Source organism: Pelophylax lessonae, assembly GCF_965119305.1.
Source record: "Pelophylax lessonae genome assembly, chromosome: 4".
In the NCBI taxonomy this organism is placed as follows: Eukaryota; Metazoa; Chordata; class Amphibia; order Anura; family Ranidae; genus Pelophylax; species Pelophylax lessonae.
In genome coordinates this window covers 88,328,519-88,349,631 of record NC_138771.1, presented here as the reverse complement: position 1 = coordinate 88,349,631, position 21,113 = coordinate 88,328,519, and the positions used below count along the sequence as shown (strand labels likewise).

The window sequence follows — 21,113 nt, the reverse complement described above, 5'->3', positions numbered from 1 at the left end:
GTAGCCACCTCACGGCTGCATCCCTGCAGCGAACAGGGATGGGTCGTTCATAATGCCAGGGCGAACCATAGCTGAACGCTCGATGGCGGGCTGGGGGTCCATCTGGCCCTCTGTGCCCTGGAGAACCAGGGCGGCCAGTCCGAATCCCAGCACCGCATGATCCATCTTCATCCGAAGAATAACTAACTCTAAAGCTGACAAAATAAACAGCTAGTAAAGTGAGAGAAAAAAACTGACATTTTTCAAAGAAAATCAAATGAAAGATATAGGAAGGCTGAGACTGAAGCCCCAGCACAAGGGAGCCTGACTATTCCTGAAAGCTAGGCAAACTAAAACTGAGTTGGGAGTGGTGATGCAGAGGGGGTATTGACCAGATGGGACAGCCCCTGTGGGTGTGTACATGCTAATGCCTTTTGTCTTTTGACTAAGTCTATATGCCTAGCTATTCCTACGGATAGGTGGACAATACCCAATTGTGATGACTTAGAGGAGGCGGCGACTGTCGGAGGACGTAAGAGAAATCTTGCTATTACCATAACCACAGAACAACCCCAAATAAATTCTCCTTCTCCTGATGATCGCACGGATCTTACATATGTGTATGTTATTTGTTGTCTGTACCCATAGTAGGGCCCAGAAATAACTGTGCCTATTTTGCTTTTTTATTCTACCAAAAACACACCGACACCAACTGATACTAAACTAAAAAAAAAAAAAAAAAATGCTATTTATTTTAATCTTAGCTAAAATACACTTACCATGATCTTTGACTCCAACCTTGACACTAAATTAGATCAAACCCTGATCTAGGTATTTTATTTTTTTAAAGTGGAAGTCTTATTTTTTACTTGAACCTACAGGTAAGACTATAATATGGCTTACCTGTAGGTACTGTGAATATTTCCTGAACTTGCACAGTTTAGGAGATATTTAGAGTGCATGCAGCCGATGACGTCATCGGCGCATGCACACTGAAGGTCCGGCTTACAGTGTCGGACCTTCAGAGCCCGTGCCGTGCACGTGCGGAGTGATGTAATTGTGGCTCCGGCCACTGAGTGCCAGAGCCTGCAAACCCGGAGTAAACACAGTGGAAGATGTCAGCCGTCTCAGCTGTGAGCCAGAGCTGCTGGAGGGCTTCGTGCTAAGGTTTTTTGTCTTAGGGCTCTTTCACACAGCCCCTCCGATTTTTTATTCCGCCCGCTGTGGCACTTTTTTCTTTTTTTTCACGGACACGGATGACACTTGTGTCATCCGCTCCGTATGTCCGCATATCATTCCATCCGTTTGCGGATGATAAACGGACATAATGTATGTCTATGGGGATTGCGGATGTCAGCGGATGACACCGCTGACATCCGATTTTGCATCCGTTCCGTTTTTTAAACGGAAGAAAAACAGGGTTCTGTTCTGTTCCAAAAAACGGAACAGAACTGAAAGGACGCAAATGGGATGTCAGCGGATGGTTATCCGCTGACATCCGCAATCCCATTGACATGCATTATGTCTGTTTTTCATCCGCAAAAAAATGGGATGAAATACGGACATACGGAGCGCCTGTGTGAAAGGGCCCTTATAGGTTTTTTTTTTCCCCAGGGTTTACAACTGCTTTAACACACACTTGTGTTTGTTTACACTTTTTCTTCTTTAGCAATATACAATGTATCTATTTCTCCATTCAAGAGAAGAAAACAACACAGAGATGGGCTGTAGAGTGACTGATCACCCTGATAGCTAATCAGAGGCTATCACAGTGACCAGGTTATCAGGAACCAGGTCTCCTGATTCCCAAATGTTAGCACGAGACCCAGAGCTCTCGGTGGGAGCATGCTGCGCAATTCAAAGTGGCGTACAAAAAGTGGCGTACTAAAGCAAGCATAAAGTGGCGCATATATGTGACCCCCACAGAAAAAGGCCCACCTCAAGACGGCTCCAGATATGTTTATGCTCAGCAGGAAGGGATTAAAAAGGCCTTATATCATTTAAACTATTTTTCAACTATCCCTTAAAGCTTTAAAAGAAAGTCCTTGGGAGCATTAGGCAGCGTCCTATCACATGCCAAAATAAAATCCACAACATGCCTGCACTCCGGGCACAAAAAACTTTAATTCAGCATGGTTCTCAATAGCCACAAATGATATAAATCCACTTTTGTGACCTAAATGCCTTTACATACCCAGATATTACCCTGTAAAGTAGCAGTGATATCAGCACTGTCCTGTACATTCCCTGTTAAGAAAGCAGAGCTGTGGGAGGGGGGCAGCAGGCTCCAATCAAAACAGGGTACCTCCAGAAAACTACAGGACAGGGAGAAGGCAAGGCCAGTCACCCCACACAAGGAGAGAGATCAGCAGTGAGCAGTCTTTATTAAAAGGAAGCTCCTGAACAGAGGCAAACTTTCACACTGGGTTACTGTACAGATCTGGAAGAAATACACAAAGCACCCCAAAATTCCAGGATGGATACAAATGACTCTTGTATTTAGAAAATATTTTCTTCTCTAGTAAATTAAATGAGATGATCAATACCCATATGCAGAATTTGAAAATTGGAAATATTTGCCATGTACCTGTAACTAACCCTTTAGCGTCCTCCAATAGGGATAGACCGATATGTTTTTTTCAGGGCCGATACCGATATTTTGGTCACAACGTAATGGCCGATATTTTGTACATTTAAAGTTTTAAAAAATAAAGACAATTTTTGACACAAATCTGGTACTGAACATGTTAATTTTTGTTTAATGCTTAATGGCTGGCTTGCTGGTACCCTGTGGTGGGTGGCTGGCTGTCTGGCACCCTGCGGTTGATGGCTGGCTGGCACCCTGTGGTGGATGGCTGGCACCCTGTGGTGGGTGGCTGACTATCTGCCACCCTGTGGTGGGTGGCTGGCTGGCACAGGGCCTGTGGGTGGGTGGCTTGCTGGCACAGGGCCTGTGGGTGGGTGGTTGGCTGGTACAGTGCCTGTGGGCAGCTGTCTGGTACAGTGCCTGTGGGTGGCTGGCTGTCTGGCACCCTGTCTGTGGGTGGCTGGCTGTCTATACAAAAATATTGGAAATATCGGGCAGTTCCGGGCTTGATACTGATATATCGGGGAAAGTGCATATCGGCCACCGATATATCAGTCTATCTCTATCCTCCAATCATATTGTAATATGCAGATATTAAAATTGCTGTAAGTAACTGTAACCATGAAAGCATTATGACTATAATTGCCATTACTTTACTTTCACCTAAAAACTATTCCCCTAATTTTGGGTTCAGGAAGCCTATGCTTACCCTTTCAAAATTGAGGATTTATTTTCCCCCACCCCCTTGCTTAAAGTGATTGTAAATGCTCACATTTTTTTTATTATCTTAAAATAACAAATATGTTATAGTTACCTTTATACAGATCAGATCCAAATTTTCTCTTCCAAGGTGCCACTCCTAGCAACTCGTCTTCTCCATGTGCCACCATAGAAAGCTGCTCCTTACTGTTGCACAATAGCAGGCTCAATCCCAAGCTGCACTGTCTGTGTCTATAGACACACTTGGCCCCATCCCCCCTTTCGCTGCTCATAGAATTTTACTGCCAGAATACCTGTGAGATGAGGAACACAGGAGAGAAAAGATTGCAGCCAGCACAGCGCTGGATCGCTGACAGGCTAAGGTAAGTGTTTAGAGAGGGAGGGGAGGGAAAGAGTTGGTGTTTTTTTTACCTTAATGCAGGGGTAACACTGAGGTAGAAAAACACCCAGGCTTAGGAAATACTTTAAATCAGTAGATGCCAGCAAAACTACAGGGAGTGCAGAATTATTAGGCAAATGAGTATTTTTGAGGATTAATTTTATTATTGAACAACCATGTTCTCAATGAACCCAAAAAACTCATTAATATCAAAGCTGACTATTTTTGGAAGTAGTTTTTAGTTTGTTTTTAGTTTTAGCTATTTTAGGGGGATATCTGTGTGTGCAGGTGACTATTACTGTGCATAATTATTAGGCAACTTAACAAAAATTAAATATACAGTATACCAATTTAAATTATTTTTTTTACCAGTGAAACCAATATAACATCTCCACATTCACAAATATACATTTCTGACATTCAAAAACAAAACAAAAACAAATCAGTGACCAATATAGCCACCTTTCTTTGCAAGGACACTCAAAAGCCTGCCATCCATGGATTCTGTCAGTGTTTTGATCTGTTCACCATCAACATTGCGTGCAGCAGCAACCACAGCCTCCCAGACACTGTTCAGAGAGGTGTACTGTTTTCCCTCCTTGTAAATCTCACATTTGATGATGGACCACAGGTTCTCAATGGGGTATAGATCAGGTGAACAAGGAGGCCATGTCATTAGCTTTTCTTCTTTTATACCCTTTCTTGCCAGCCACGCTGTGGAGTACTTGGACGCGTGTGATGGAGCATTGTCCTGCATGAAAATCATGTTTTTCTTGAAGGATGCAGACTTCTTCCTGTACCACTGCTTGAAGAAGGTGTCTTCCAGAAACTGGCAGTAGGACTGGGAGTTGAGCTTGACTCCTTCCTTTACCCGAAAAGGCCCCACAAGCTCATCTTTGATGATACCAGCCCAAACCAGTACTCCACCTCGCTGGCGTCTGAGTCGGATTGGAGCTCTCTGCCCTTTACCAATCCAGCCACGGGCCCGTCCATCTGGCCCATCAAGACTCACTCTCATTTCATCAGTCCATAAAACCTTTGAAAAATCAGTCTTGAGATATTTCTTGGCACAGTCTTGACGTTTCAGCTTGTGTGTCTTGTTCAGTGGTGGTCGTCTTTCAGCCTTTCTTACCTTGGCCATGTCTCTGAGTATTGCACACCTTGTGCTTTTGGGCACTCCAGTGATGTTGCAGCTCTGAAATATGGCCAAACTGGTGGCATCTTGGCAGCTGCACGCTTGACTTTTCTCAGTTCATGGGCTGTTATTTTGCGCCTTGGTTTTTCCACACGCTTCTTGCGACCCTGTTGACTATTTTGAATGAAATGCTTGATTCTTCGATGATCACGCTTCAGAAGCTTTGCAATTTTAAGAGTGCTGCATCGCTCTGCAAGATATCTCACTATTTTTGACTTTTCTGAGCCTGTCAAGTCCTTCTTTTAACCCATTTTGCCCAAGGAAAGGAAGTTGCCTAATAATTATGCACACCTGATATAGGGTGTTGATGTCATTAGACCACACCCCTTCTCATTACAGAGATGCACATCACCTAATATGCTTAATTGGTAGTAGGCTTTCGAGCCTATACAGCTTGGAGTAAGACAACATGCATAAAGAGGATGATGTGGTCAAAATACTCATTTGCCTAATAATTCTGCACTCCCTGTACAAACATTGCAATAAAAATCCAAAAGTAATATAGAGACATTTATGGGCCTTGAAGAGGAGGTAGATCAAAACAGTAGTGTTTTTTTTGTCAACATCTCAGCAGGACTCAGTCCATAATTACCAATCTAAAGAGCCACTATTAAGTCAGTAAGTGACTGAGGCCTTGCATGAGGTTTCCCCTTTTGATTATTTCACATCAAATAAACCCTCTCTGTATCGTACATCACGGAACACAGAGCCATATTCATTACCATATGGGTATATGCCACCTATAGGTGAATGGACATTGGCAACCTATCAGACAGGAAGTCCCCCTATATAACCTCTCCTACACAGGAAGTACCTCCATTTGTTCAACAGTGTCTTAAAGGTGATGGTCACGGCGGAGAAGCTCTCCACACTTTTGTATGTTTTTTTCAAAGAAGAAGAAAGAAGATTATGCTACAAACCCCAATGAAAGATCTCTGAATCTAAGGGGTTAGCAATCAGATCCATCCCAAAAAAGTCAAAGACTAAAAAGATGGTACCTGAGCCTTGGGAAAGGAGATACGAGGTTTTGCCTGTAATGTTGTCCTTTTTAGGCACTGGACCCTGGGATCCGGACCCTTGGTAAAACCAAACCCCAAAGGCGCTCCGGCAGGGTGCTCTACAGGTCCAAGGGCGTGGCCCCTTAAAAATAAGGGGACCCAGTCCTTGAAGGTCTGCAATTGACAGAAACTCACCGTGATGGGTGAAGATTGGATTCTTGTTACAAGACAAAATCCTGTGGTGGGACTGGTAAGTCCACTTTAAAAATGTTTTTATGCACTGTTCCCTTTAAAAGAGAGCAGATACCGTGTCCCATGTTGGTCTCTATAAAGAGCTGTATCAAAGCACACCTTCTTTGTTTAAACATATTGTTTTCACCCTGTGTTGATCACCTGTGAGGTATATCAGCTGTGACAAAACGCACTTTGTTTGCTTATTCTGCTCTCACCCCATGTTGTTTGGCGTACAGAGTTTTGCCTTGGCGCGAAAGTGCCCGCGCATTCTTCTCCTTGGAAAGCTTGGCAATGCAACGCCTTCAGTGGTGGGTCTGTGGCGAAGGATCATCCGCGCGCAAATATTTGCCATTTAAGCACAAGCGTATGCATGAAGTCATAAGGGGCGTGTCATGACGCGATAAGCGCACACGTGAACGTCACGTAGCATGCCGCGCATGCGCAGTACAAGCGCAAATGGCTCGATTTCTTCGGTGTTTCCAGAGCGCAAGCCTCTGTCAGAGGCTGGAGGAGACACAGAGCAGCAGCAGCTGGGTTGCATGAGTCACTGTGGGTGCATGTTTACAGGCACGGTCTGGTTCTGTTACTTTGGGATAATCAGTGCTGTGTGTGATAAGCTGTATAGCTTGGCACAAGCCTTGAGTACACTAAAGTTAGTACCTCAAGTTGGTTTTGCCTAAGTGCAATGTCCTCCCGAAAGAGGAGTGGGGGGGTCACAGCTTGAAGGAGCACTGTGAGGCCGCCGACAGGACTTGAACATCCTAGTCGTGCTTTCTCTGTGTTTACCTCCCCTGAAGGGCCAGAGGCGACTAGTTAGTCTGAACCCTTACGGCTTTCAGGCAGAGTAGCCACATTGAGTGCTTCTGCCGCAGCATACGTCACCAAGGACGATTTGGCATCGGCATTGGCCAGCCCTGAGGGTAAGATTGCTGGAATGATCACAGCATCGCAAGGAGGGAGGAAAAGTGATAGATCCCCCTCATCTGAGCCACCTCCTGTGTCAGTTCGGGATTGGGCAGAGGATGTGGAAGTAGCTGTAAATGATCCTGTAGAAGGTCAAGCTGAGGTTTCCACTTCTGGAGAGTCAGAACCTGAGGAGTCATACTCGGCCTCTCAACCCCAGAGATTGTTGATTCAGTCTCTCAATGAAATTGTCCAGTTTGGATACAAATCACCTCCCTTAGAGATGTCTGAAGTCTCTTTTTCCTCTCTAGGCTCATTGTGCCCTCCTCATAGTCCTCAGGCTTTTCTCTTATATCCGCTCTTGGAACAGGTAATGTATGCTGATTGGGATCATCGTGATAGGATTTTTGTTCCTCCCGAAAGGTTTTCACTATTGTATCCTATGGAGGAAAAATCCAGTATTACCTTTTGCATCACCCTCCCTCTTGGATTGTAAGCTCTAAGGAGCAGGGCCCTCTGATTCCTACCAAACTGTATTGTAACTGTAATGTCTGTCTTCAATTTGTAAAGCACTGGGCAAACTGATGGCGGCATATAAATCCTGTATAATAATAATACATTTTTCTTTGCAGCTAAAATTTTTTTTATAATTATACTCTACACATATAAAGATATATATATATATATATATATATATATATATATATATATATATATATATATATATACACATACAGTATCTCACAAAAGTGAGTACACCCCTCACATTTTTGTAAATATTTTAACATATCTTTTCATGTGACAACACTGAAGAAATGACACATTGCTACAATGTAAAGTAGTGAGTGTACAGCTTGTATACTGGGTACATTTGCTGTCCCCTCAAAATAACTCAACATACAGCCATTAATGTCTAAACTGTTGGCAACAAAAGTGAGTACACCCCTAATTGTAAAACTCCAAATTGGGCCCAATTTGCCATTTTCCCTCCCTGATGTCATGTGACTCATTAGTGTTGCAAGGTCTCAGGTGTGAATAGGGAGCAGGTGTGTTAAATTTGGTGTGATCGCTCTCACTCTCTCATACTGGTCACTGGAAGTTCAACATGGCACCTCATAGCAAATAACTCTCTGAGGATCTGAAAAAAATAATTGTTGCTCTACATAAAGATAGCCTAGGCCAGGGATTCCCAAACTACGGCCCTGCAGCTGTTGCAGAACTACACATCCCATGAGGCATTGTAGAACTCTGACATTCACATACGTGACTAGGTATTATGGGCATTGTAGTTCCTGAACAACTACAGGGCCGTAGTTTGGGAATCCCTGGCCTAGGCTATAAGAAGATTACCAAGACCCTGAAACTGAGCTGCAGCACAGTGGCCAAGACCATACAGCGGTTTAACAGGGCAGGTTCCACTCAGAACTGGCCTCGCCATTTTTGACCAAAGAAGTTGAGTGCCCGTGCTCAACATCATATCCAGAGGTTGTCTTTGTGAAATACAGGGAGTGCAGAATTATTAGGCAAATGAGTATTTTGACCACATCATCCTCTTTATGCATGTTGTCTTACTCCAAGCTGTATAGGCTCGAAAGCCTACTACCAATTAAGCATATAAGGTGATGTGCATCTCTGTAATGAGAAGGGGTGTGGTCTAATGACATCAACACCCTATATCAGGTGTGCATAATTATTAGGCAACTTCCTTTCCTTGGGCAAAATGGGTCAAAAGAAGGACTTGACAGGCTCAGAAAAGTCAAAAATAGTGAGATATCTTGCAGAGCGATGCAGCACTCTTAAAATTGAAAAGCTTCTGAAGCGTGATCATCGAAGAATCAAGCATTTCATTCAAAATAGTCAACAGGGTCGCAAGAAGCGTGTGGAAAAACCAAGGCGCAAAATAACAGCCCATGAACTGAGAAAAGTCAAGCGTGCAGCTGCCAAGATGCCACCAGTTTGGCCATATTTCAGAGCTGCAACATCACTGGAGTGCCCAAAAGCACAAGGTGTGCAATACTCAGAGACATGGCCAAGGTAAGAAAGGCTGAAAGACGACCACCACTGAACAAGACACACAAGCTGAAACGTCAAGACTGTGCCAAGAAATATCTCAAGACTGATTTTTCAAAGGTTTTATGGACTGATGAAATGAGAGTGAGTCTTGATGGGCCAGATGGATGGGCCCGTGGCTGGATTGGTAAAGGGCAGAGAGCTCCAATCTGACTCAGACGCCAGCGAGGTGGAGTACTGGTTTGGGCTGGTATCATCAAAGATGAGCTTGTGGGGCCTTTTCGGGTAAAGGAAGGAGTCAAGCTCAACTCCCAGTCCTACTGCCAGTTTCTGGAAGACACCTTCTTCAAGCAGTGGTACAGAAAGAAGTCTGCATCCTTCAAGAAAAACATGATTTTCATGCAGGACAATGCTCCATCACACGCGTCCAAGTACTCCACAGCGTGGCTGGCAAGAAAGGGTATAAAAGAAGAAAAGCTAATGACATGGCCTCCTTGTTCACCTGATCTATACCCCATTGAGAACCTGTGGTCCATCATCAAATGTGAGATTTACAAGGAGGGAAAACAGTACACCTCTCTGAACAGTGTCTGGGAGGCTGTGGTTGCTGCTGCACGCAATGTTGATGGTGAACAGATCAAAACACTGACAGAATCCATGGATGGCAGGCTTTTGAGTGTCCTTGCAAAGAAAGGTGGCTATATTGGTCACTGATTTGTTTTTGTTTTGTTTTTGAATGTCAGAAATGTATATTTGTGAATGTGGAGATGTTATATTGGTTTCACTGGTAAAAAAAAATAATTTAAAATGGTATACTGTATATTTGATTTTTGTTAAGTTGCCTAATAATTATGCACAGTAATAGTCACCTGCACACACAGATACCCCCCTAAAATAGCTAAAACTAAAAACAAACTAAAAACTACTTCCAAAAATAGTCAGCTTTGATATTAATGAGTTTTTTGGGTTCATTGAGAACATGGTTGTTGTTCAATAATAAAATTAATCCTCAAAAATACTCATTTGCCTAATAATTCTGCACTCCCTGTAGATGAATGAGTGCTGTCTGCAGTGCTGCAGAGGTTGAAGGGGTGGGGGATCAGCCTGTCAGTGCTCAGACTGCATAGACCGCACACTGCATCAAATTGGTCTGCATGGCTGTCGTCCCAGAAGGAATCCTCTTCTGAAGATGATGCACAAGAAAGCCTGCAAACAGTTTGCTGAAGACAAGAAGACTAAGGACATGGATTACTGGAACCATGTCCTGTGGTCTGATGAGACCAAGATAATCTCATTTGGTCCAGATGGTGTCAAGCGTGTGTGGCGGCAACCAGGTGAGGAGCACAAAGACCAGTGTGTCTTTCCTACAGTGAAGCATGGGGGTGGGAGTGTCATGGTCTGGGGCTGCATGAGTGCTTCCGGCACTGGGGTGCTACAGTTCATTGAGGGAACCATGAATGCCAACATGTACTGTTACATAATGAAGCAGAGCATGATCCCCTTCCTTCAGAGACTGGGCTGCAGAGCAGTATTCCAACATGATAACGACCCCAAAACACACCTCCAAGACAAGCACCGCCTTGCTAAAGAAGCTGAGGGTAAAGGTGATGGACTGGCCAAGGATGTCTCCAGACCTAAACCCTATTGAGCATCCTCAAATGGAAGGTGGAGGAGCGCAAAGAGGGGTGTACTCACTTTTGTTGCCAGCGGTTTAGACATTAATGGCTGTGTGTGGAGTTATTTTGCACTGTTATACAAGCTGTACATTCACTACTTTACATTGTAGCAAAGTGTCATCTCTTCAGTGTTGTTACATGAAAATGTATAATAAAATACTTACACAAATGTGAGGGGTGCACTCACTTTTGTGAGATACTGTATTTTATATATAAATATTGCATGGTAAACTATTTGAAGTCTAGTTCCTTATGTGTTAATCTGTCTATTGTTAACTGCTCTGTTGAAAACAAATAGGCCTGTTGTTTGCAGAAGTCAACAACTGAAGCTAAAATGTAAGCATATAATTGAATGAGTCAGACATAACACCCACCATACCTCCTCTTCCAGTAGAGCCATACAGAATTTTATATCAGATGTCTTTAGAAAACCCTTAATGTGACCCCAAACAAAATTTTTATTTAAAAAATAATTCTTGCACATACACCATTTAGAAGTTTTTTTTTTGTAGAATCATACATACCTAGATGGATGCACTATCGTTCCAATGCTGCATCTGACCCCCGCCTGTTCGAAGGCTGAGAACTGAGGGATCAAACACTGCCGATTGCTTGGTTCTCTGAGCAGAGAGCTGGTGACGGTGAGTCACTTGTTGTGTGCTCTGCATCCCCCTCGCTCACTGGAGTGAAGGGCTGTGGAGATGGTGGGAGCGGCTGGCTCAGGCTCTCAGCAAATCACTGAAAGGCTGAGTCAGGTGCCAGTCCAGGCATGTGGGCGGATCCTGACCATATGGTTACGATCTTTCCCGAGCCTGGACCGGCTCTGTGACGTCAGCAGACAGCGGACTTCAGCCTGCTGTCTGCTTAAAATGGATCACAGGAGTGCAGAATCAGGGGCAGACTGGCAACTTTCAGCCTAGGGGGCAAGCACAAACTAGAGGCCTATGGTGGAGCGACTCAGCCCTCTCCCACTTTCCCTCACCCCCCCTCCCATTCTCACAATCCTTCTCCTGACCCCCATTCCAAAATGAAGCCCTGCTCCAGATACTCTCTACTTACTGGCTGAATCCGGGTTCCCGACCTGGCCAGCTGGGGGAGCTTGTGGGGAGCTGGTACAGCTCAGTTGGGGCTGGCCGGGGCAGAAGAGTCTCCAGTAGGGCATAGTACTGGCCCCTGCTCAGACACAGTTTACACCATCCATGCTGGGGGGAGGGGGAGGCCTACCCTTTGCCCTGGTCTTCAACGCGCACTCAGTAGGTCAGCGGTGGGGACTTTTCACTTCTCTTCACCAAGAATCCTTTAGGCATGTCTGTGGCAGAAGTGGCGCAGCCTTTTTACAGGGCATGAAAGCAGCCCAGGGGGCAATTGCCCCCCTGCCTCCTGGCCCAGTCCTCCCCTGTGCAGAATGAACTGCACTCCTGTGATCTATAGGACAAGTACAGCCAAACAAGCTTTGGCTATACTTCTCCTTTAATGGCCCTGTAACCTTATATTTTTTAATATTTTCTTACTGTGTTCTTCTGCCTCCTTGTAAAATCTTGAGCTTCTGAGCCTCTTCTTTTCCTCTTTACTTCTGTTTGTTTGAAATGAGCAGTGCAGGTTAGTTGCAGTCATGTGCACTGCTCTATAAACATTACCCATCTCATAATCCATGGTCTATCTTGGGAATGAGAAAGAGAGGCTACGCTACTAGTTACAGTGGGAGCATGGAGAAGGAATGTAGCCAGGAAGTCAGATCACAGCAAAAAAACATTTAATTCGGAGGAGGATGAGAACAATAGAAGACACTTTGAGTAAAGAATATATACTTAGATTTTTTAAAATCTAGTGACACTTTAATGCTTTGTGACACCAATGTGATTATGCACTCTGTATTGAAAGTTTATCTGTAGGATTCAGTTATTAAAAGAAAAAAAAAAAAAACTAAAAGCATCACAGTTTCCCTTAACATATAACTGTTCTGTTGTCAGGAGAGTCTTGCACAATTCCTAATGATGATACGATGGTGGGAAAACCAAATGAAAAAAGCAATGACCAACCTCTGAAACAAGAAGGTATCTCATATTCTTATATTGTTAGAAATATATTCAAATATATTTTAATTTTAACATATTGTACTTCTATCGTAGTTGTATATGTCCCTTCAGCAGACTGTACTATAAAAGCAATTGATAACCCAACAACTGTCGCAAAAGCAAAAGAGACATTTGGGGCATGGATGATGGATTTCTCAAACTGGACAACTGATGATCGAATCTGGATTGCAGGACATTTTTCAGGTAGAAGACCATAATGAATGAGTCACTTGCATATCTCTAAACCCCCAGACTATTTAGGAAGTTCTGAAAGGCAGTGTGCGTGATACAGTTATATGCTGTAAAGGGATAGAAGAAGTACTCCTGGTGTATGTAAATTATGCTTTCTAGCAGTTTTTGAACTAGAACTGTAACAGGTTCACATCACAATTTCTGCATTCTGTATGCATTTCTGCATGTGCAGTTTTGATGCAGTCCAGTTTTTCCCCTCTTTTTTTTCTTCATCCCAGTTCAGATTGTGAGATTTGGTGCGTTTTTTGATGCATTTTGCCATATTCCCGATGCATTCCATACAGAAAAAATGCAGCATGTTCTACTTCTGTGGACTGCACTGGAATGCACAACACCGGTATAAACTAGGGCCATTGGAATACATACTGTAGAAAACAATGGTGTCATCCATCCCTAAACAAAGTCACTGCTTTATTTACCTGGTAAAGTTCAGCGCTGGAGTGTTTGCCAGGGCAAAAAAAAAAACATTCAGTACATCTCAGCAATACAGTCACATTTCATGTTTTATGCAGCAAAGGGCTGCAAATACAGAAAAGCACATGGTGATCTATTACAAATTTACTGTGCTCCTACATTGACAACTTTGCCTGTGCTGCACTAAAATTCCAACCAATATGGTCAACCCTTCCTGTTGGGCTACAAAACTCCATCTATCCCCAAACCCTCTCTGTTTACTCCACGTGCATACGCTGATTTCTTTACCAACAAAATAATGCTGCTGCCTTAACTGCTAGGAGCCTGACCACAGTGTTCTCTTTGGAAGATGTAGTTCTGGGGGCATGTCTAGGTCTGTAGAAACGGAGCTTCCAGCAGCTGTGATGATGTCACAAAGAATATAGTTGTTTCTCACTACAGGAACAAGGTAAAAGGAAAATAATGCTGAAGCATGCTCTAGCGTTTATCTTTCAGTGCTGCAGGGGTTAATAGGGTTGAGGGATCTCTTATAGGCACTCACCCTTTCTGCCCCACTTTTCCAAATATAGAAGTTGTACTATTGCTTCCATCATTTTCCTACGCTTTTCATTTATGGAAGCTATGGAGAAGATGGGTGAAAAGGGCAGGCATAGCCAGCACTTTTTGGCGAGTAACTATGACAAGCCCCTCTGGTCTATTAGCCTTGCAGTACTGGAAGATCACAGCTGGGGCTGTATGGGGTGCAGAGAACTTTGTATTGTAAAGTGGTTTTAAAGGCTCAAGGGTTTTATCTGCATGCTTTCTCTGCATGAAGGAAGAAAAAAAAAAAAAACCTGTGTGCAGCCCCCCCCCCCCGGCACCCTAATACTCGCCTGAGCTCCCTCTCAATCCAGCAATGTGCATGAGAGCTGAGCTTCTCCTGGGTCTCTCATTGCAGGAGCCATTGGCTTATGCTACTGCAATCACAGCCAGTGAGACAATGAGGAGAGAGCGGGGGGGCTAGGCCGAACCATGGCTCTGTGTGTCTTATGGATACATAGAGCAGGGCTCAGGAGCGAGTATTCACCAGAGTCGTCAGAGCAGGTGGTTTTCTATTGGGAGCACTGGCTTAAGAGGAAGACCCAAAAGAGGGGGATTGGGGCTGCTCCATGGAAAACCACTGCACAGAGCAGGTAAGTATGACTTGTTTTCTTAGGCATTTCACCTGGTGATCTGGCCAGTAACACACATCCTGTATTAGCGAGACACAATTCTGGATGAATGAGCATGAGAAAAAACAGAATTGTCAGTCGGGGGGATTAGAATTAGCAATTTTTAGAGGGAAAAAAGCCAAGGAAAAGAACACTGATGCAACCACTACATCTAATGATTGGTAAGCTGCAATGTGACACATTTTTGATTTTGGGTTTAATACCGCTTTAAGGTTTTACTGAGTGCTGGAAGAGGAGGCAGTGTTTTTTTTTTTTTTTTCCTGGTCAAAATTCTACTTTTGTTCATTGAAATATAATGAACACTGTAGTCAAAAGAAAGGTGCATGGATTTCAGCTCATTTTTTCAGGTCATGTTGCCCTAAATGTAAGGCTCTGATATTTTCACTAATCTGGAAAAGCACTTTTTGCCAAAGTAATAAAATAGCTAACTACAGTGGAAATCATAGTAACCTTACAATGCTTTCATGTGATCAGGTAAATGAAGTGCTTTAAAACACTATAATGATTTTCAGCGCAGCTAGCCATTTAAAGGTATTTTTTCTTTATTAATCCTTAGAGAAAAATTATTATTTTGGATTAAATTTACAAAACTGAACTCTCTGTGGAAAAAAATCATGACAGCTAAAAATAATGCTTTGAATACAAGGGAAGTCAGTTGATGGATATAAAGTGAAGGCAGGATAATGGGTAGAAATGGTGTCTGCAATATGTCACAACTATTTTTCTTCTCATTTTAATTACCCAAATATTCTCTGTTTGTTTCTGCAGGATTAATAATTAAAGAATTTGAAAATGTGACTGCTTTACAAAATGATAGCTATAAGACCATGAAACTCCGCTGGTTCTATCATGGCTGCGGTCATCTGGTTTATGACAAATCACTGTACTATCATAAAGGAGGATCCAACAAAATTGTGAGGTAATACATTAAATGGATCATTTCAGCACACTGAATTATTAATATTGTTCCACACCAACTATTCTGAGTAACAAATATTTTGGGACTAGGACATACCAGTGCCTGAAGATGGAGTTGCTATTTCCCATACCAACCAATTACAATCCCTTACAGCTTTTACATGCAGTGAAATGAAAAGTATTATCCGACTAGCTGTTCTGAGTAACAGGAACAATTCTTCCTTCTGAAATTTTGACAAACTTAGATGTAATTAAGTTTTCATTTCTCTTGGGAAATGTGCAAATGATACCATAAAAAGCATCTCCAATGTGAAGTTGTATTTTAGCACATTCTTACCAGTTTGTAAAAAGTTAATTTAGGCTGAATAGTTTCAGGTCTCTGAATAAATAAAACTGGTGGTAATTACTGGCCTGTCAGACAATATTTTATTTGGACACAGTATTTGGTGTGGGTCAAGTGTGTTATTTTATAAGACATTATCATGGGGTGAAACAGTGTAATCATCAAGGTTATTGGGGGTATAGGATGCAGAAGTGAATAAAAGAGTGGACAAGGGGTATAAAAGGCTGAAAGGCGAATGCATGGGGCATTAAAATGGTAGAATGAAAGTTGATCATGGAAGGGGGCGGTGGGGAATCAACAGCTAACCATGGAACACTGGGAGAGACAGTGCAGGCATAGTAGGAGCTGATGGGGTGGAAGAAAGAAGAAGCACATTTGGAACTGATAATGTACAATGGAGAGTGATGAGAGGGCAGAATACAGAAGATCATAGGGGTGGGGGGGGGCAGACCATCAGCTGATCAGGGAGAGGAGGAAGTAAAATAGTGTAGGCACAGATGAGATGAACATGGATTGAGAGAAAAGAGACAGTGGGATTTGACTTTGGACAGGTATAGAGTAGTATGAGTGTGATCTGTTTTTTGGTCATTTAGAAAAAAGTGGGTCTCAAACCAGTTGGGGGGGGGGGGGTAGATAATTGTGGCTGGAGGGGAAGAAGAATGAGTGGGAGCTGTTTATGAGCACCTAGTAGAGAAGGCGGCAGAATAAGAAGTGATTGTTGCAGAGAAGTGGAGGGTATAAAAGAACAGGAACTGATCATGTTCAACCGAGACAGGATGCAGAGAAGCTCCTGATGAAGGGTTGGAGGACAAAGACAGAAAAAAAAAAAAAGAAGAAAGATAGCGGATTGTGGACAAGTGTTCATGTATAAACTGCCATTTTTCCCTCTTGGGGAAGAATGGCATTTCATACCCTTTGTCTTGATGTGTAAAATCAAGGTGCAACTGTTTCCATCACCTATGACACATCACTGACAATCCATGTGATTTAACAAAACAGACGTGACTTCGTGGGAAGGGGGAGAGTTTAGAATCTGATTATAAAATGTGAAATTGTATTTGATATTTGCCTACGAGTTAGTATCCGTTATTGCGGCCAAATGACAGACAGCATTCCCCCAGCATCACCGAGAATGGTGAGCGCAGTATGCTGGTGACATTGAAATACAAGGCAGCAGTTGCAGAGCTGAAAGTTGAGGTACTATACAAAACAGAGGAGATTGGAGAGAATGATTAGTACGAAATACAGGACATGGAATTGTAGGAAGAAAGAGATCAGGGTGGTGGAGTGCAGACACTAAGAGTTGGAGGCCTACAAGAGAAACCACTGTAGACCATGACAGGAGAGCCTCCAGAAAATTTAGCGTAGATAAATCAGAAAATAGAGCTGAAAAATAATGTAGTTGAGGTGGAGGGCGATTGGGGGAAGTTGTCAAGAGTATAGCATCAAGTCAAATAAATTCCTGGGATTTTGATCTGGTTAGTTAAGTAGCAGAGGGGGTTGTTAATCAGTTTCAGCTGCTTTGGTGTTAATTTACCAGGTGCAATAGATGAGCAACAGCGAGGAGACCTCAAAAATAAGAGTGGTTTTACAGGTGGAGGCCACGGACTTTATTTTCCCCTACTCATTTTTTCTGACTGTTTTTCACTAGTTTTGCCTTTTGCTAGGGTCGGTGTCTCTACTGGTAGCATGAGGCGATACCTGGATCCTATAGAGGTTACATAGGCAGTCCAACTCCTCCAGGATGGCACATCAATACGTGCCATTGCCAGAAGGTTTGCGGTGTCTCCCAGCACAGTCTCAAGAGCATGGAGGAGATTCCAGGAGACAGGCAGTTACTCTAGGAGAGCTGGACAGGACCATAGAAGGTCCTTAACCCATCAGCAGGATCGGTATCTACTCCTTTATGCAAGGAGGAAAAGAATGAGCACTACCAGAGCCCTACAAAATAACCTCAAGCAGGCCACTAGTGTGAATGTCCCTAACCAAACAATCAGACAAACAGACTTCATGAGGGTGGCCTGAGGTCCCGACATCTTCTAGAGGGCCCTGTGCTCACTGCCCGACACTGTTGCATTTGCCATTGAACACCAGAATTGGCAGGTCCGCCACTGGCACCCTTTGCTTTTCACAGATGAGAGCAGGTTCACCCTGAGCACATGTGAAAGAATACAGAGAAGCCATGGAGAACGGTATTCTGCCTGTAACATTGTTCAGCATGACCGGTTTGTGGTGGGTCAGTGATGGTCTGGGGAGGCATAACTATGGAGGGATGCAAAGACCTCAAGCTAGACAATGGCACCCTGGCTGCCATTAGATATTGGGATGAAATTATTGGACCCATCGTCAGACCCTATGCTGGTGCAGTGGGTCCTGGGTCCTTCCTGGTGCACAACAATGCCAGGTCTCATGTACTCACAGTATGCAGCCAGTTCCTGGAGGATTAAGGAATTGATACAATTGAATGGCCCCCATGCTTGCCTGACCTAAATCCAATAGAAAACCTCTAGGACATTATGTTTCAGTCAATCCGAAGCCGCCAGGTTACAACTCAGTCTGTTCAGGAGTTGGTCCAGATCTGGGAGGAAATACCCCAGGATGCCATCCGTTGCCTCATTAGGAGCATGCCCCAACGTTGTCAGGCATGCATACAAGCACCTGGGGGGCCATACAAACTACTAAGTAACATTTTGAGTTGCTGCAATGAAATGTCAGCAAAATGGACTAGCCTGCTGCATCATTTTTTAACTTTTATTTTCGGGGTGTCTTTGAATTCAGCTCTCATGATAATTTTCATTTCCATCAAACGATGTGGCATCCTTTCGTTCCTAACACATTACCCAGTCCATATCAATATAGATATCCAGGATGACATTTTTCCCCATTGAGATCAGATGTGTTTTAAAAGTGTTCCTTTAATTTTTTTGAGCGATGCATATTTAAAAGATTTTGGGTAGGCTGAGATTAACAGGAATTCCTGTGATTTTTCTGTTTTCAGGTATGAACTGGAGACCGAATCCTTTGAAACACTAAGTATTGACAATGCAGCATATCACAATCGCAGTTACCTCTTTTCAAACTCCAAGTCTTACTTTAAATTGGCAACAGATGAAAAAGATATATGGATTATCTACTCTTCTGAATTGGATAAAAGCATCATGGTTGCTCACTTGGATGACAAAACTTTCTCTGTTACTCAACACATTAACACTACATATCCAAAGTCAAAAGCAGGCAATGCGTTCATCACATGTGGAATTCTCTATGTGACTGATACTAAGGATTTAAGGGTTACCTTTGCTTTTGATCTCCTAAAACAGAAGGCAGTCAATGCTAGCTTTGATTTGAGATCATCAACGTCTGTTCTTGCCATGCTGTCCTACAACCCTAAAGATAAGAAATTATATGCGTGGGAAGAGGGACGTCTGATGTTATATCCTGTCCACTTTGTATCAAATACCTAAATTAGTCATTCTAAGTAAGTATTAAACAAAAAAAAGTAAAGTCATACAGGGCCCAATAACACTACTTAGGGGGCTATTTATAAAACAGTAAATGCACATTCACTAAATATTCACTGTGGACGATTCTTCCTGGTGCATGCAATTTAATTTACATGTAGTGAATGTTTGGTGTAGTTTATATTCACTGTTTCATAAATATGTCCCTATAACACCTGCGTTAACATATTTAGTGTTTATTATTAAGAAAAAGGTTCTGTGTACTATGCAGTTAAGGATAGGTTTACAGTTTTAATAATCAGTCCAAAAGATTAGATGAAGTTACACAGTTCAGAAAATAAAATAAAAAATTATAATACAAGTAAAGGCATCTACAGAGGTTTATGTAATATATGTCCCCTTTATTGCAATTCAATAATAAACCTCATTTTGATACTGCTGTAACTGCAGCATACATAACTTAAGCATGGGGCCATATACTGTGTTACTCTATCCAAATATTATTAATGGATAAGGATTAGGCGTCATTAATCTGTAAATATCACCAAACTCTCACCCTGTTCTGAATTCTTCCATATTATTATGTATATAAGGTCTTGCCCAATAGAAGGCTTCATAATGGAGAAAATTTAAATATTTATACTCATATTCCACTTTAGGCAGGCCTTGCACTAAAGTGCAAGGTAAGCTTGCTCCAAACATACCGCTTCCACCTGCAGCGCCTAGGAAAGGGTGATGTCATGATCCTTCTGGCAAGATTTGAGATTAGTCAGCATTCCCAGAATTTGACAGAATTGTGCCATCACTCTCTCCAGAGAGAAATGGAGAGATTTTCCTTGGGGGACATCTACCACTGAATAAAGCAGACTTTGTATGTTAGTGCACAATCTGGTTTAACCACTTGCCTAAAGAGCACTTTTACCACCTTCCTGCCCAGGCCAATTTTCAGCTTTTAGCGCTGTCACGATTTCAATTGTGTGGGCAGTCAACAATGTACCCATATGACATTTTTATAATTTTCACACAAATAGAGCTTTACTTTGGTGGTATTTTACCACCACTGGTTTTTTTTATTTTTTGCTAAATAAATGACTAAAGACCTAACACTTTAAAAAGAAAAAAAAAAAAAAACGTTTTCATAGTTTGTTATACAATTTTGCAAACAGGTAATTTTTCTCCTTCACTGATGTGCACTGATGAGGTGGCACTGGCGGGCACATGATTAGGGGGCACTGATAGGCAGCACTTGTTGGCACTGTTAGGACTGCACCGATAATCAGTGCCCTGATTATCAGTGTACATGTCCCTTTTACACAAGCTGGTTATCCGCTCTCTTCTACTCTCCTCACAAAAGTGCCGATAACCGAAATTGTGTTTACATCCGTGATCAGCTGTGATTGGACACAGCTGATCACGTGTTAAAGAGCTGCTAATTGCCTCTTTACCTCAATCTGTGATCAGCAGTGTCTAGAGGGCACTGATCAGAGCACGCCGCCCACGGTCACGGAAGGCCATTATATGACTGCCTTGCCAGAACTAGCTGGCTGCGCTGTAGCCGTCATTCGGCTGTAGCGCCATCGGCAAGTGGATAAGAGACCAACAATTTTTAAATAAATGATTTTCATTTTGCTAGATAACTTCAATATTATAATACCAACACTGTTAATATACAGTATGTGCCAGGAAGACCAATGCTAAGAAATAGATTCATATATATTCTCACAGATAGGAAATATTGACATATCTACCTCAGTTTAT

General features: G+C 42.8%; 1 protein-coding gene across 2 annotated transcripts in view; it reads left to right on the top strand.

The window, feature by feature from the left end:
• GLDN (gliomedin) overlaps positions 1-19,505 on the top strand; it is a 65,432-nt gene extending 45,927 nt beyond the window's left edge. The window contains exons 7-10 of one of the 2 annotated variants that reach the window (XM_082256801.1): positions 12,652-12,735; positions 12,829-12,960; positions 15,402-15,552; positions 18,893-19,505. In XM_082256801.1, the coding sequence (XP_082112927.1) occupies positions 12,652-12,735; positions 12,829-12,960; positions 15,402-15,552; positions 18,893-19,358 (833 nt within the window). In that variant the 3' untranslated portion in view covers positions 19,359-19,505. Of the gene's footprint in view, positions 1-12,651; positions 12,736-12,810; positions 12,961-15,401; positions 15,553-18,892 lie in introns of both variants that reach the window. The other variant, XM_082256800.1, reaches the window with a different exon arrangement.
• The last annotated feature ends 1,608 nt before the right edge of the window (positions 19,506-21,113 follow it).